The following is a 13,904-nucleotide window of genomic DNA, read 5'->3' on the forward strand; positions in this document are numbered from 1 at the left end:
GGTTGATCCGAGCGTTCAGAGGCAGTCAAACACCAAAAGCTGACGTTAGCTAGCTACTTCCAGATACTAATGAGAGACCACCTCACTCTGACCATTTTACTCGCCCTAGCAGAGGTTAGGCTGTTGTCATGTTATCCAGAGACTTGGTGACTAACTGTGATCCTGGTAACAATTTAATTGATCTTTTTTATGCTGACGTTTATTGACACCGACCGTATTCTACATGTGTAGAGCGTTTTGTAAATTCATCAGTTATTCTGCGCGAGAGTGCTCTGAAATCGGGAACAGATAGCCATAGGTAACAGTGTCGATTGAAACAACACTTAGCTAAGAATGATGTGAATCATCAAGTCAATAAACGTTGGGTAATTAGATCAGCAGATCGTTAATATACTGCCTGACAAGTTTGATCTATTAGTAGCCAATTAACGTTAGGTATCTAGCTAACATACCGGTACATACAGCTGTAATGCTATGCAGTTCGTAAGGACAGCGTAGATAATAAGTTGTCAGCCAACATAACGTGGTACAAAACTTATTTTTAAAAGTTATTACATTTTCTTAACATTTGTCATAAATATTTTCTGCCATGTTCTTCAAATCTGAAAACCTTGTGAATCCACGCCCATTTTTCTGAAGAATTGTATTATGGGCCCTAAAAGCACGGAAAGTGTGTCCACTTGCATGTGCACTTCGTATTTTGCCGAATTTAGTACAACATCCGGGAACTTTTTTCATACTAACTATATCCACGCTACGACCAAGAAGCATACTATACACTTAATTCACGTCACGAATAATACGGTTAGTGGGGCGAGTATGAGTATTGGAACACAGATCGACGTCTTCATTTGTAATCTAATAATAACAACACGCTTATGTTGTAGCTAAACTTCCCTTTCTAAGCAAACTTTACCCGTAAAACGAGCAAATCATCGCAATGGATTTTCCACATGTAATTAAGTGAGTGTATATAGGTTTATTAGATTTCAGGTTGAAAGTGACATCACACAAGACAATAGAACATAGTGAATGTATTGACCAATAGAAACAAACCATTACCCGTCATAGTGAATGCATTGACCAATAGAAACAAAGCATTACCCGTCATAGTGAATGCATTGACCAATAGAAACAAAGCATTACACCATCACATTAACATACATTCATATAGTTTAAGGCAGTCAGACTAACTAGGGAGTTATGGATTGTATATATATATATATATATATATATATATATATATATATATATATATATATATATATATATATATATATATATATGTGTTGGAAAATAATTACAAAGTATCTATCAAATATAACATTAATTTGGTCATGCTTCTTTGAACAATAGCACAGTTTCGAAATCATTTAGCATGCGGTTATAGAAACTCACGTACAAACGAATGTAAGAGTATAGCATCGATATATCATTATAAGTGCATACTGTATATACAGATAGGAACGCTGGGATTTCCAAGGTGACGCTATGAACCTTTTATAAAAAATATTGCAAATGTCTGCTGGAGTATCGTTACTAGTCAAAAAAACAAAAGACTACATTTCTTTAGTAAAATATTATTTTCAATCATGTATTATTATATAGGGTAGTTTATAAAGAGCTGGACAAATGATCTGCATATATTATAGCAGGCTAAATCGTTTCATTTCCTAATTTGTGTAAATACGAAATAAAATTGCAAAAAGATTTAATTCGGCAAAAGTAATACAAAAACCCTGACTTAAAAAAACAAGACTGAGGTATTGTACGGGCAGAGATGTTTTCCCTGTGGCAAAACAATTCAGTCTTCAGAAAACTGAACGAAGAGTCATGAAATCAGCATAGTATACACATTTACAGAAAAAGGAGTTTGAACTTTGACACAGAGCTTCACCTAACGTGTGTGTGTGTGTGTGTGTGTGTGTGTGTGTGTGTGTGTGTGTGTGTGTGTGTGTGTGTGTGTGTGTGTGTGTGTGTGTGTGTGTGTGTGTGTGTGTGTGTGTGTGTGTGTGTGTGTGTGTGTGTGTGTGTGTCGACATTTCAACGATCAGACATTTGAACCACGTCAACTGACCGTTGATAGAACTAAAGATAATTGATTACTAGGACTTGAATTACATCACGTAGAAAACACACAACCCACATAATCAACCTCAACCCCTTCTATTCCTCATCATGCTGCATGAAGGAGAAAGAGAAAGAAAGAGAGAGAAAGAGAAAGAAAGAGAGAGAAAGAGAAAGGAGAGAGGGAGAAAGAGAAGGAGAGAGGGAGAAAGAGAAGGAGAGAGAGAAAGAGAAGGAGAGAGAGAGAAAGAGAAGTAGAGAGGGAGAAAGAGAAGGAGAGAGAGAGAGAGAGAGAGAAGGAGAGAGAAAGAGAAGGAGAGAGAGAGAGAGAGAGAGAAGGAGAGAGAGAGAAAGAGAAGGAGAAAGAGAGAAAGAGAAGGAGAGAGAGAGAAAGAGAGAGAGAGAGAGAGAGAGAGGAGAGAGAGAAGGAGAGAGAGAAGGAGAGAGAGAGAAAGAGAAGGAGAGAGAGAGAGAGAGAGAGAGAGAGAGAGAGAGAGAGAGAGAGAGGAGAGAGAGAAGGAGAGAGAGAGAGAAGGAGAGAGAGAGAGAGAGAGAGAGAGAGAGAGAGAGAGGAGAAGGAGAGAGAGAAGGAGAGAGGGAGAAAGAGAAGGAGAGAGGGAGAAAGAGAAGGAGAGAGAGAGAAAGAGAAAGGAGAGAGAGAAAGAGAGAAAGGAGAGAAAGAGAAAGGAGAGAGAGAAAGAGGAGAGAGAAAGAGGAGAGAGAGAAAGAGGAGAGAGAAAGAGGAGAGAGAGAAAGAGGAGAGAGAAAGAGGAGAGAGAGAAAGAAAGAGAAAGGAGAGAGAAAGAGGAGAGAGAGAGAGAAAGAGAAAGGAGAGAGAGAAAGAGGAAAGAGAGAAAGAGGAGAGAGAGAAAGAGGAGAGAGAAAGAGAAGAGAGAGAAAGAGGAGAGAGAGAAAGAGGAGAGAGAAAGAGAAGGAGAGAGAGAAAGAGGAGAGAGAGAGAGAGAGAAAGAGAAGGAGAGAGAGAAAGAGGAGAGAGAGAGAGAGAGAGAAAGAGAAGGAGAGAGAGAAAGAAAAACACAAGGACAGGGAGGGAATTAGAAGAGGAAAAACACTTCAAGGTCATCGGGTGTCAAAAAGAAAGAATGTTTCATTTCTGTAAAGACAAAAGATTAAACTCATTGGTTTCAAGACAACACTTTCAGATTGACATATAATACACTGTATTAAATGTATTAATTAAAAAAATAAAATATATAATTTAGAATAGAAAAGTGCAGAAATTGAAATAGTAAAGAGCTCTAGTTGTTATATGGTCCCCTTTTTCTACGACCTGGACAAGTCTACCTCCACCCATGGGTGTTTTAGTGTCCTACGGAGGGTTGCTAACCTGGACAAGTCTACCTCCAGTCATGGGTGTTTTAGTGTCCTAAGGTGGGTTGCTAACCTGGACAAGTCTACCTCCACCCATGGGTGTTTTAGTGTCCTAAGGTGGGTTGCTAACCTGGACAAGTCTACCTCCACCCATGGGTGTTTTAGTGTCCTAAGGTGGGTTGCTAACCTGGACAAGTCTACCTCCACCCATGGGTGTTTTAGTGTCCTAAGGTGGGTTGCTAACCTGGACAAGTCTACCTCCACCCATGGGTGTTTTAGTGTCCTAAGGTGGGTTGCTAACCTGGACAAGTCTACCTCCAGCCATGGGTGTTTTAGTGTCCTTCTAAGGAGGGTTGCTAACCTGGACAAGTCTACCTCCACCCATGGGTGTTTTAGTGTCCTAAGGTGGGTTGCTAACCTGGACAAGTCTACCTCCACCCATGGGTGTTTTAGTGTCCTAAGGTGGGTTGCTAACCTGGACAAGTCTACCTCCACCCATGGGTGTTTTAGTGTCCTAAGGTGGGTTGCTAACCTGGACAAGTCTACCTCCAGCCATGGGTGTTTTGGTGTCCTTCTAAGGAGGGTTGCTAACCTGGACAAGTCTACCTCCAGCCATGGGTGTTTTAGTGTCCTTCTAAGGAGGGTTGCTAACCTGGACAAGTCTACCTCCACCCATGGGTGTTTTAGTGTCCTAAGGTGGGTTGCTAACCTGGACAAGTCTACCTCCACCCATGGGTGTTTTAGTGTCCTAAGGTGGGTTGCTAACCTGGACAAGTCTACCTCCAGCCATGGGTGTTTTAGTGTCCTTCTAAGGAGGGTTGCTAACCTGGACAAGTCTACCTCCACCCATGGGTGTTTTAGTGTCCTAAGGTGGGTTGCTAACCTGGACAAGTCTACCTCCACCCATGGGTGTTTTAGTGTCCTAAGGTGGGTTGCTAACCTGGACAAGTCTACCTCCACCCATGGGTGTTTTAGTGTCCTAAGGTGGGTTGCTAACCTGGACAAGTCTACCTCCACCCATGGGTGTTTTAGTGTCCTAAGGTGGGTTGCTAACCTGGACAAGTCTACCTCCAGCCATGGGTGTTTTGGTGTCCTTCTAAGGAGGGTTGCTAACCTGGACAAGTCTACCTCCAGCCATGGGTGTTTTAGTGTCCTTCTAAGGAGGGTTGCTAACCTGGACAAGTCTACCTCCACCCATGGGTGTTTTAGTGTCCTTCTAAGGAGGGTTGCTAACCTGAACAAGTCTACCTCCAGCCATGGGTGTTTTAGTGTCCTTCTAAGGAGGGTTGCTAACCTGGACAAGTCTACCTCCACCCATGGGTGTTTTAGTGTCCTTCTAAGGAGGGTTGCTAACCTGAACAAGTCTACCTCCAGCCATGGGTGTTTTAGTGTCCTAAGGTGGGTTGCTAACCTGGACAAGTCTACCTCCAGCCATGGGTGTTTTAGTGTCCTAAGGTGGGTTGCTAACCTGGACAAGTCTACCTCCAGGCATGGGTGTTTTAGTGTCCTAAGGTGGGTTGCTAACCTGGACAAGTCTACCTCCACCCATGGGTGTTTTAGTGTCCTAAGGAGGGTTGCTAACATGGACAAGTCTACCTCCACCCATGGGTGTTTTAGTGTCCTAAGGTGGGTTGCTAACCTGGACAAGTCTACCTCCACCCATGGGTGTTTTAGTGTCCTAAGGTGGGTTGCTAACCTGGACAAGTCTACCTCCACCCATGGGTGTTTTAGTGTCCTAAGGTGGGTTGCTAACCTGGACAAGTCTACCTCCAGTCATGGGTGTTTTAGTGTCCTAAGGTGGGTTGCTAACCTGGACAAGTCTACCGCCAGGCATGGGTGTTTTAGTGTCCTAAGGTGGGTTGCTAACCTGGACAAGTCTACCTCCACCCATGGGTGTTTTAGTGACCTTCTAAGGTGGGTTGCTAACCTGGACAAGTCTACCTCCATCCATGGGTGTTTTAGTGTCCTAAGGTGGGTTGCTAACCTGGACAAGTCTACCTCCACCCATGGGTGTTTTAGTGACCTTCTAAGGTGGGTTGCTAACCTGGACAAGTCTACCTGCAGGCATGGGTGTTTTAGTGTCCTAAGGAGGGTTGCTAACCTGGACAAGTCTACCTCCAGCCATGGGTGTTTTAGTGTCCTAAGGAGGGTTGCTAACCTGGACAAGTCTACCTCCAGCCATGGGTGTTTTAGTGTCCTAAGGTGGGTTGCTAACCTGGACAAGTCTACCTCCAGGCATGGGTGTTTTAGTGTCCTAAGGTGGGTTGCTAACCTGGACAAGTCTACCTCCAGGCATGGGTGTTTTAGTGTCCTAAGGTGGGTTGCTAACCTGGACAAGTCTACCTCCACCCATGGGTGTTTTAGTGTCCTAAGGAGGGTTGCTAACCTGGACAAGTCTACCTCCAGGCATGGGTGTTTTAGTGTCCTAAGGTGGGTTGCTAACCTGGACAAGTCTACCTCCAGGCATGGGTGTTTTAGTGTCCTAAGGAGGGTTGCTAACCTGGACAAGTCTACCTCCAGGCATGGGTGTTTTAGTGTCCTAAGGTGGGTTGCTAACCTGGACAAGTCTACCTCCACCCATGGGTGTTTTAGTGTCCTAAGGTGGGTTGCTAACCTGGACAAGGTCGTAACCCTTGGCGTCCATGGGTGTTTTAGTGTCCTAAGGTGGGTTGCTAACCTGGAAAAGGTCGTATCCCTTGGCGTCCTCCTGGTCGTAAGGTCTGATGATTCCATCCTCTCGGATCAGTCTGACCGGCCTCAGCTTGGTCACTTCCTCTGTCGACTCTGCCACCCTGCCAATCACAACGCGCCGTCAGATTGCAACGCAAACGTCACAGATCTCACAGCCTGATCAAAATGCACCGTCATATCTCAGAGAGCCAATCAGAACGCACCGTCATATCTCACAGAGCCAATCAGAAAGCACAGTCATATCTCACAGAGCCAATCAGAAAGCACCGTCATATCTCACAGAGCCAATCAGAACGCACCGTCATATCTCACAGAGCCAATCAGAACGCACCGTCATATCTCACAGAGCCAATCAGAAAGCACTGTCATATCTCACAGAGCCAATCAGAAAGCACCGTCATATCTCACAGAGCCAATCAGAAAGCACTGTCATATCTCACAGAGCCAATCAGAACGCACCGTCATATCTCACAGAGCCAATCAGAACGCACCGTCATATCTCACAGAGCCAATCAGAACGCACCGTCATATCTCAGAGAGCCAATCAGAACGCACCGTCAGGAAGGGTTTCATGAATCAAGAGCAAGAACAAGAAGTAGTTTGCTTTCGGACCCAAACTCATAACAAAACTGCTCTGTAATGTCTTCCACAATGAGCCAGACACAGTAGCAGAGTAGGACAACATTACAACAAAACCACTCAGCACTAACAGAATCCTGCTTCTGAAAGGAATCACTAACGTAAAAAACCCGTTCAGCCCAAAGAGGGAGGCAAACGGTGCATGAGTACGTATGCGTGCACGTACGCGCGCATGTGTATGTGTGTGTTCCAGTATCTCACCTTTCGTTATCTCTAGTGTGAAAGCATGGAACAATAGATTCATCAGGTTATCAGAATTGATAGGTGATTCATATGCTTTGTGAAGGATAATGAATGAGGTGGTGAATGGACATCAATACTATGTGATGGGGGGCTGTGTTTTGGCATCTCAGAACCACTGGGGAATGAGGAATGTTTTGGCTGAACATTAGGTACCTGAGAGGTGAGAGGAGGAGGAAGGGAGATTATGAGACAGCTAGAGGGAGGGAGGGGGGGTAAAGTGACAGTAGAGACTGAATGGTCTACTTGGCTGTGTCGTCCAGTCAGAGTGCCGTTTGGAGGAGTCATTTCAGCCCCGTATCAACTATGTAAACGAACCCAGCTACTTTCCAGCACATCCCCCCCCCCCCAAATGCCATTCCACTCTACGAAGCATTACAGTCTATCACAGACCTGGAGCCCCAAGGGGGCGATACAAAACGCCATTCTAGTCTACGTTGCATTACAGTCTATCACAGACCTGGAGCCCCCAGGGGGCGGTACAAAACGCCATTCCAGTCTACGATGCATTACAGTCTATCACAGACCTGGAGCCCCCAGGGGGCGATACAAAACGCCATTACAGTCTATCACAGACCTGGAGCCCCCGGGGGGCGATACAAAACACCATTACAGTCTATCACAGACCTGGAGCCCCAAGGGGGTGATACAAAACGCCATTACAGTCTATCACAGACCTGGAGCCCCCAGGGGGCGATACAACTTGGGTGGGTTCCTGACATGTGGTGGATTTTATATTCTCTATATGTTTTTTGTGTGTTTTTTTTGCAACAACAAAACGTTGCCAAACTGCCAATCTCTGCATGGCAGTGGTCGTGCGCTCGTGCAGTCAGCCAATCCCAGAGGAGAGAACAGGTTTGAGGAGGGGCTTCCATAAGCGATCTGACCAATGTGATGTTTACGTTACTGAGATACAGAACGATCTGCTGAGAACAGCATCTCTAATCTTTAAGAGATTTACGGTAACAATACAGTCTCGCTCTCTCCCAGTCTGTTCAGTCCTCATGGGTTTAGGGCAGTCGGCCAATCCCAGAGGAGAGAAAAGGTGGAGGAGGGGCTTCCATAAGCGATCTGACCAATGTGATGACCAATGTGCTCTCTCCCAGTCTGTTCAGTCCTCATGGGTTTAGTCTGTTGGAACCTCACGATGCTGCAGAATGGAGCAGGGGGAGGAGTCAGGGCAGAAGCAGTGTTAACGATGATGGAGGGAAGGGGTTAAATGTTGAGTGTTAACCAATCATTTCCTTTGGTTTGATCTGTAACATGTTATAACAGCATAATAACTACTTTAACATCATGCAGTCACTTACCTCTCTGACAGACAATCTGATCTATGAGAAAGACAACTAACCCTCCATGCCAGTCAAACCCCTCCCCTACAGTCCCAAACCCCTCCCCTACGATACCAAACCCCTCCCCTACGATACCAAACCCCTCCTCTACGATACCAAACCCCTCCCCTACGATACCAAACCCCTCCCCTACGATACCAAACCCTCCCCTACGATACCAAACCCCTCCCCTACGATACCAAACCCCTCCCCTACGATACCAAACCCCTCCCCTACGATACCAAACCCCTCCCCTACGATACCAAACCCCTCCCCTACGATACCAAACCCCTCCCCCTACGATACCAAACCCCTCCCCTACGATACCAAACCCCTCCCCTACGATACCAAACCCCTCCCCTACGATACCAAACCCCTCCCCTACGATACCAAACCCCTCCCCTACGATACCAAACCCCTCCCCTACGATACCAAACCCCTCCCCTACGATACCAAACCCCTCCCCTATGATACCAAACCCCTCCCCCTATGATACCAAACCCCTCCCCTATGGCCGACCAGTCATTACCAAAGCTTTCCCACATCTCACCAAATACTCACTCAACAGAAAGACAAAAACAACATCTCCAAGGCATTAACTTATGAGAAAACAAAATGAAAACAGAACAGTTAACAAAATTAGTCAGAATTATAAGGTACAGAACATAAAGAACCAAACATGGTTATGACCGCCAGACAGAGACATAAATAATGTTACACAATACCACATTAAACAAACCAAATAAAATCACAATAAGCCCTGTAGTGTCCCTCCTCTACTAACCCCTGTAGTGTCCCTCCTCTACTAACCCCTGTAGTGTCCCTCCTCTACTAACCCCTGTAGTGTCCCTCCTCTACTAACCCCTGTAGTGTCCCTCCTCTACTAACCCCTGTAGTGTCCCTCCTCTACTAACCCCTGTAGTGTCCCTCCTCTACTAACCCCTGTAGTGTCCCTCCTCTACTAACCCCTGTGTCTCTACTAACCCCTGTAGTGTCCCTCCTCTACTAACCCCTGTAGTGTCCCTCCTCTACTAACCCCTGTAGTGTCCCGTCTCTACTAACCCCTGTAGTGTCCCTCCTCTACTAACCCCTGTAGTGTCCCTCCTCTACTAACCCCTGTAGTGTCCCTCCTCTACTAACCCCTGTAGTGTCCCTCCTCTACTAACCCCTGTAGTGTCCCTCCTCTACTAACCCCTGTAGTGTCCCTCCTCTACTAACCCCTGTAGTGTCCCTCCTCTACTAACCCCTGTATCTCTACTAACCCCTGTAGTGTCCCTCCTCTACTAACCCCTGTAGTGTCCCGTGTCTCTCTACTAACCCCTGTAGTGTCCTGTGTCTCTACTAACCTCTGTAGTGTCCTGTGTCTCTACTAACCCCTTTAGTGTCCTTTATTTGTCTCTAATAACCTTCGTAGTGTCCTGTATTTGTCTCTACTAACCTCTCTAGTGTCCTGTGTCTCTACTAACCCCTGTAGTGTCCTTTATTTGTCTCTACTAACCTTCATAGTGTCCTGTATTTGTCTCTAATAACCTTCATAGTGTCCTGTATTTGTCTCTACTAACCCCTGTAGTGTCCCGTCTCTACTAACCTCTGTAGTGTCCCGTCTCTACTAACCTCTGTAGTGTCCCGTCTCTACTAACCTCTGTAGTGTCCCGTCTCTACTAACCTCTGTAGTGTCCCGTCTCTACTAACCTCTGTAGTGTCCCGTCTCTACTAACCTCTGTAGTGTCCCGTCTCTACTAACCTCTGTAGTGTCCCGTCTCTACTAACTTCTGTAGTGTCCCGTCTCTACTAACCTCTGTAGTGTCCCGTCTCTACTAACCTCTGTAGTGTCCCGTCTCTACTAACCTCTGTAGTGTCCCGTCTCTACTAACCTCTGTAGTGTCCCGTCTCTACTAACCCCTGTAGTGTCCCGTCTCTACTAACCCCTGTAGTGTCCCGTCTCTACTAACCTCTGTAGTGTCCCGTCTCTACTAACCTCTGTAGTGTCCCGTCTCTACTAACCCCTGTAGTGTCCCGTCTCTACTAACCCCTGTAGTGTCCCGTCTCTACTAACCCCTGTAGTGTCCCGTCTCTACTAACCCCTGTAGTGTCCCGTCTCTACTAACCTCTGTAGTGTCCTGTGTCTCTCTACTAACCTCTGTAGTGTCCCGTCTCTACTAACCTCTGTAGTGTCCCGTCTCTACTAACCTCTGTAGTGTCCTGTGTCTCTCTACTAACCTCTGTAGTGTCCTGTCTCAACTAACCTCTGTAGTGTCCCGTCTCTACTAACCTCTGTAGTGTCCCGTCTCTACTAACCTCTGTAGTGTCCCGTCTCTACTAACCTCTGTAGTGTCCCGTCTCTACTAACCTCTGTAGTGTCCCGTCTCTACTAACCTCTGTAGTGTCCCGTCTCTACTAACCTCTGTAGTGTCCCGTCTCTACTAACCTCTGTAGTGTCCCGTCTCTACTAACCTCTGTAGTGTCCTGTCTCAACTAACCTCTGTAGTGTCCTGTGTCTCTCTACTAACCTCTGTAGTGTCCTGTGTCTCTCTACTAACCTCTGTAGTGTCCTGTGTCTCTCTACTAACCTCTGTAGTGTCCTGTCTCTACTAACCTCTGTAGTGTCCTGTGTCTCTCTACTAACCTCTGTATGCCTTGGAAGGTGCTGGAGGCCATGTCTACGATGCCCCCTGTCGGCCTGGCCACCACCCCCACCAGACCCTTCCCTATGCCCTTGAAGAACCCCGCCGCTCCCTCCTTCTTGGCCCCTGGGGGGGGAGAGAGACAGAGAATCAAACAAGAGTTAGACCTCAGATTTAGAAAAGGTTAACGCACAAAACCAACTACATATAATAATATAGTTATGACGTTTGACATACGCTGAGCGTACAAAACATTAAGAACACCTTCCTAATGTTGACTTGCACCCCCCCCTCCCCCCCGTAGTGCTTAGAGAAGATCTTATGTCAAGTGTTATTGAAGTGGGGTGTTGCTATAGGCCACCAAGTGGGGTGTTGCTATAGGCCACCAAGTGGGGTGTTGCTATAGGCCACCAGGTGGGGTGTTGCTATAGGCCACCAGGTGGGGTGTTGGGCCACCAGGTGGGGTGTTGCTATAGGCCACCACCCACCAAGTGGGGTGTTGCTATAGGCCACCAGGTGGGGTGTTGCTATAGGCCACCAGGTGGGGTGTTGCTATAGGCCACCAGGTGGGGTGTTGCTATAGGCCACCAGGTGGGGTGTTGCTATAGGCCACCAGGTGGGGTGTTGCTATAGGCCACCAAGTGGGGTGTTGCTATAGGCAACCAAGTGGGGTGTTGCTATAGGCAGCCAAGTGGGGTGCTGCTATAGGCAACCAAGTGGGGTGCTGCTATAGGCAACCAAGTGGGGTGCTGCTACAGGCCACCAAGTGGGTGCTGCTATAGGCAACCAAGTGGGGTGCTGCTATAGGCAAACAAGTGGGGTGCTGCTATAGGCAACCAAGTGGGGGGTGCTGCTATAGGCCACCAAGTGGGGTGCTGCTACAGGCCACCAAGTGGGTGCTGCTATAGGCAACCAAGTGGGGTGCTGCTATAGGCAACCAAGTGGGGTGCTGCTACAGGCCACCAAGTGGGGTGCTGCTACAGGCAACCAAGTGGGGTGCTGCTACAGGCAACCAAGTGGGGTGCTGCTACAGGCCACCAAGTGGGGTGCTGCTATAGGCAACCAAGTGGGGTGCTGCTATAGGCCACCAAGTGGGGTGCTGCTATAGGCCACCAAGTGGGGTGCTGCTACAGGCCACCAAGTGGGGTGCTGCTATAGGCAACCAAGTGGGGTGCTGCTACAGGCCACCAAGTGGGGTGCTGCTATAGGCAACCAAGTGGGGTGCTGCTATAGGCAACCAAGTGGGGTGCTGCTACAGGCCACCAAGTGGGGTGCTGCTATAGGCAACCAAGTGGGGTGCTGCTATAGGCAACCAAGTGTGTTGCTACAGGCCACCAAGTGGGGTGCTGCTATAGGCAAACAAGTGGGGTGCTGCTATAGGCAACCAAGTGGGGTGCTGCTACAGGCCACCAAGTGGGGTGCTGCTACAGGCCACCAAGTGGGGTGCTGCTATAGGCCACCAAGTGGGGTGCTGCTACAGGCCACCAAGTGGGGTGCTGCTATAGGCCACCAAGTGGGGTGCTGCTATAGGCCACCAAGTGGGGTGCTGCTATAGGCAACCAAGTGGGGTGCTGCTATAGGCAACCAAGTGGGGTGCTGCTACAGGCCACCAAGTGGGGTGCTGCTATAGGCAACCAAGTGGGGTGCTGCTATAGGCAACCAAGTGAGGTGCTGCTACAGGCCACCAAGTGGGGTGCTGCTACAGGCCACCAAGTGGGGTGCTGCTACAGGCCACCAAGTGGGGTGCTGCTATAGGCAACCAAGTGGGGTGCTGCTACAGGCCACCAAGTGGGGTGCTGCTATAGGCAACCAAGTGGGGTGCTGCTATAGGCAACCAAGTGGGGTGCTGCTACAGGCCACCAAGTGGGGTGCTGCTACAGGCCACCAAGTGGGGTGCTGCTATAGGCCACCAAATGGGGTGCTGCTACAGGCCACCAAGTGGGGTGCTGCTACAGGCCACCAAGTGGGTGCTGCTATAGGCCACCAAGTGGGGTGCTGCTATAGGCAACCAAGTGGGGTGCTGCTAGGCCACCAAGTGGGTGCTGCTATAGGCCACCAAGTGGGGTGCTGCTACAGGCCACCAAGTGGGGTGCTGCTACAGGCCACCAAGTGGGGTGCTGCTACAGGCCACCAAGTGGGGTGCTGCTACAGGCCACCAAGTGGGGTGCTGCTACAGGCCACCAAGTGGGGTGCTGCTACAGGCCACCAAGTGGGGTGCTGCTACAGGCCACCAAGTGGGGTGCTGCTACAGGCCACCAAGTGGGGTGCTGCTACAGGCCACCAAGTGGGGTGCTGCTACAGGCCACCAAGGGGTGTTGCTACAGGCAACCAAGTGGGGTGCTGCTACAGGCAACCAAGTGGGGTGTTGCTATAGGCAACCAAGTGCGAACAGTCAGTATGACTGTAAGTCGCTTTGGATAAAAGCGTCTGCTAAATGGCATATATTATTATTATTTATTAGTATCTTAATATAATGTGGGAAATGCTTGATAGTGTACGTGATGTAAACAGAGAGGTCTACTTTCTTGGGGACCTGGATATTGACTGGTTGTCATCAAACTGTCCTCTCAACAGGAAGCTTCTCACTGTAACCAGTGTCTGTAATCTGGTTCAGGTTATTAATCAACAGGAAGCTTCTCCCTGTAACCAGTGTCTGTAATCTGGTTCAGGTTATTAATCAACCCGCTCAACAGGAAGCTTCTCACTGTAACCAGTGTCTGTAATCTGGTTCAGGTTATTAATCAACCCCCTCAACAGGAAGCTTCTCACTGTAACCAGCGTCTGTAATCTGGTTCAGGTTATTAATCAACCCTCTCAACAGGAAGCTTCTCACTGTAACCAGTGTCTGTAATCTGGTTCAGGTTATTAATCAACCTATCAGGGTGTTTACAAACACAACAGGAACAAGATCACCCACATGTATCGATCACATGTTTACTAATATCGTAGAACGTTGTTCTAAAGCTGTTATCCGTACCCA

General features: G+C 47.9%; 1 protein-coding gene across 1 annotated transcript in view; it reads right to left on the reverse strand.

Moving 5' to 3' along the window:
• LOC124035385 (vacuolar protein sorting-associated protein 13C-like) overlaps positions 1-13,904 on the reverse strand; it is a 245,266-nt gene that overhangs the window by 12,346 nt on the left and 219,016 nt on the right. Inside the window, exons 81-82 of the mRNA XM_046348841.1 lie at positions 10,927-11,050; positions 6,077-6,191 (exon numbers count right to left, since the gene is read on the reverse strand). Of these exons, the coding sequence (XP_046204797.1) occupies positions 6,077-6,191; positions 10,927-11,050 (239 nt within the window). The remainder of the gene's footprint in view (positions 1-6,076; positions 6,192-10,926; positions 11,051-13,904) is intronic.

The sequence above is a fragment of the Oncorhynchus gorbuscha genome, linkage group LG05 (assembly GCF_021184085.1).
Source record: "Oncorhynchus gorbuscha isolate QuinsamMale2020 ecotype Even-year linkage group LG05, OgorEven_v1.0, whole genome shotgun sequence".
In the NCBI taxonomy this organism is placed as follows: Eukaryota; Metazoa; Chordata; class Actinopteri; order Salmoniformes; family Salmonidae; genus Oncorhynchus; species Oncorhynchus gorbuscha.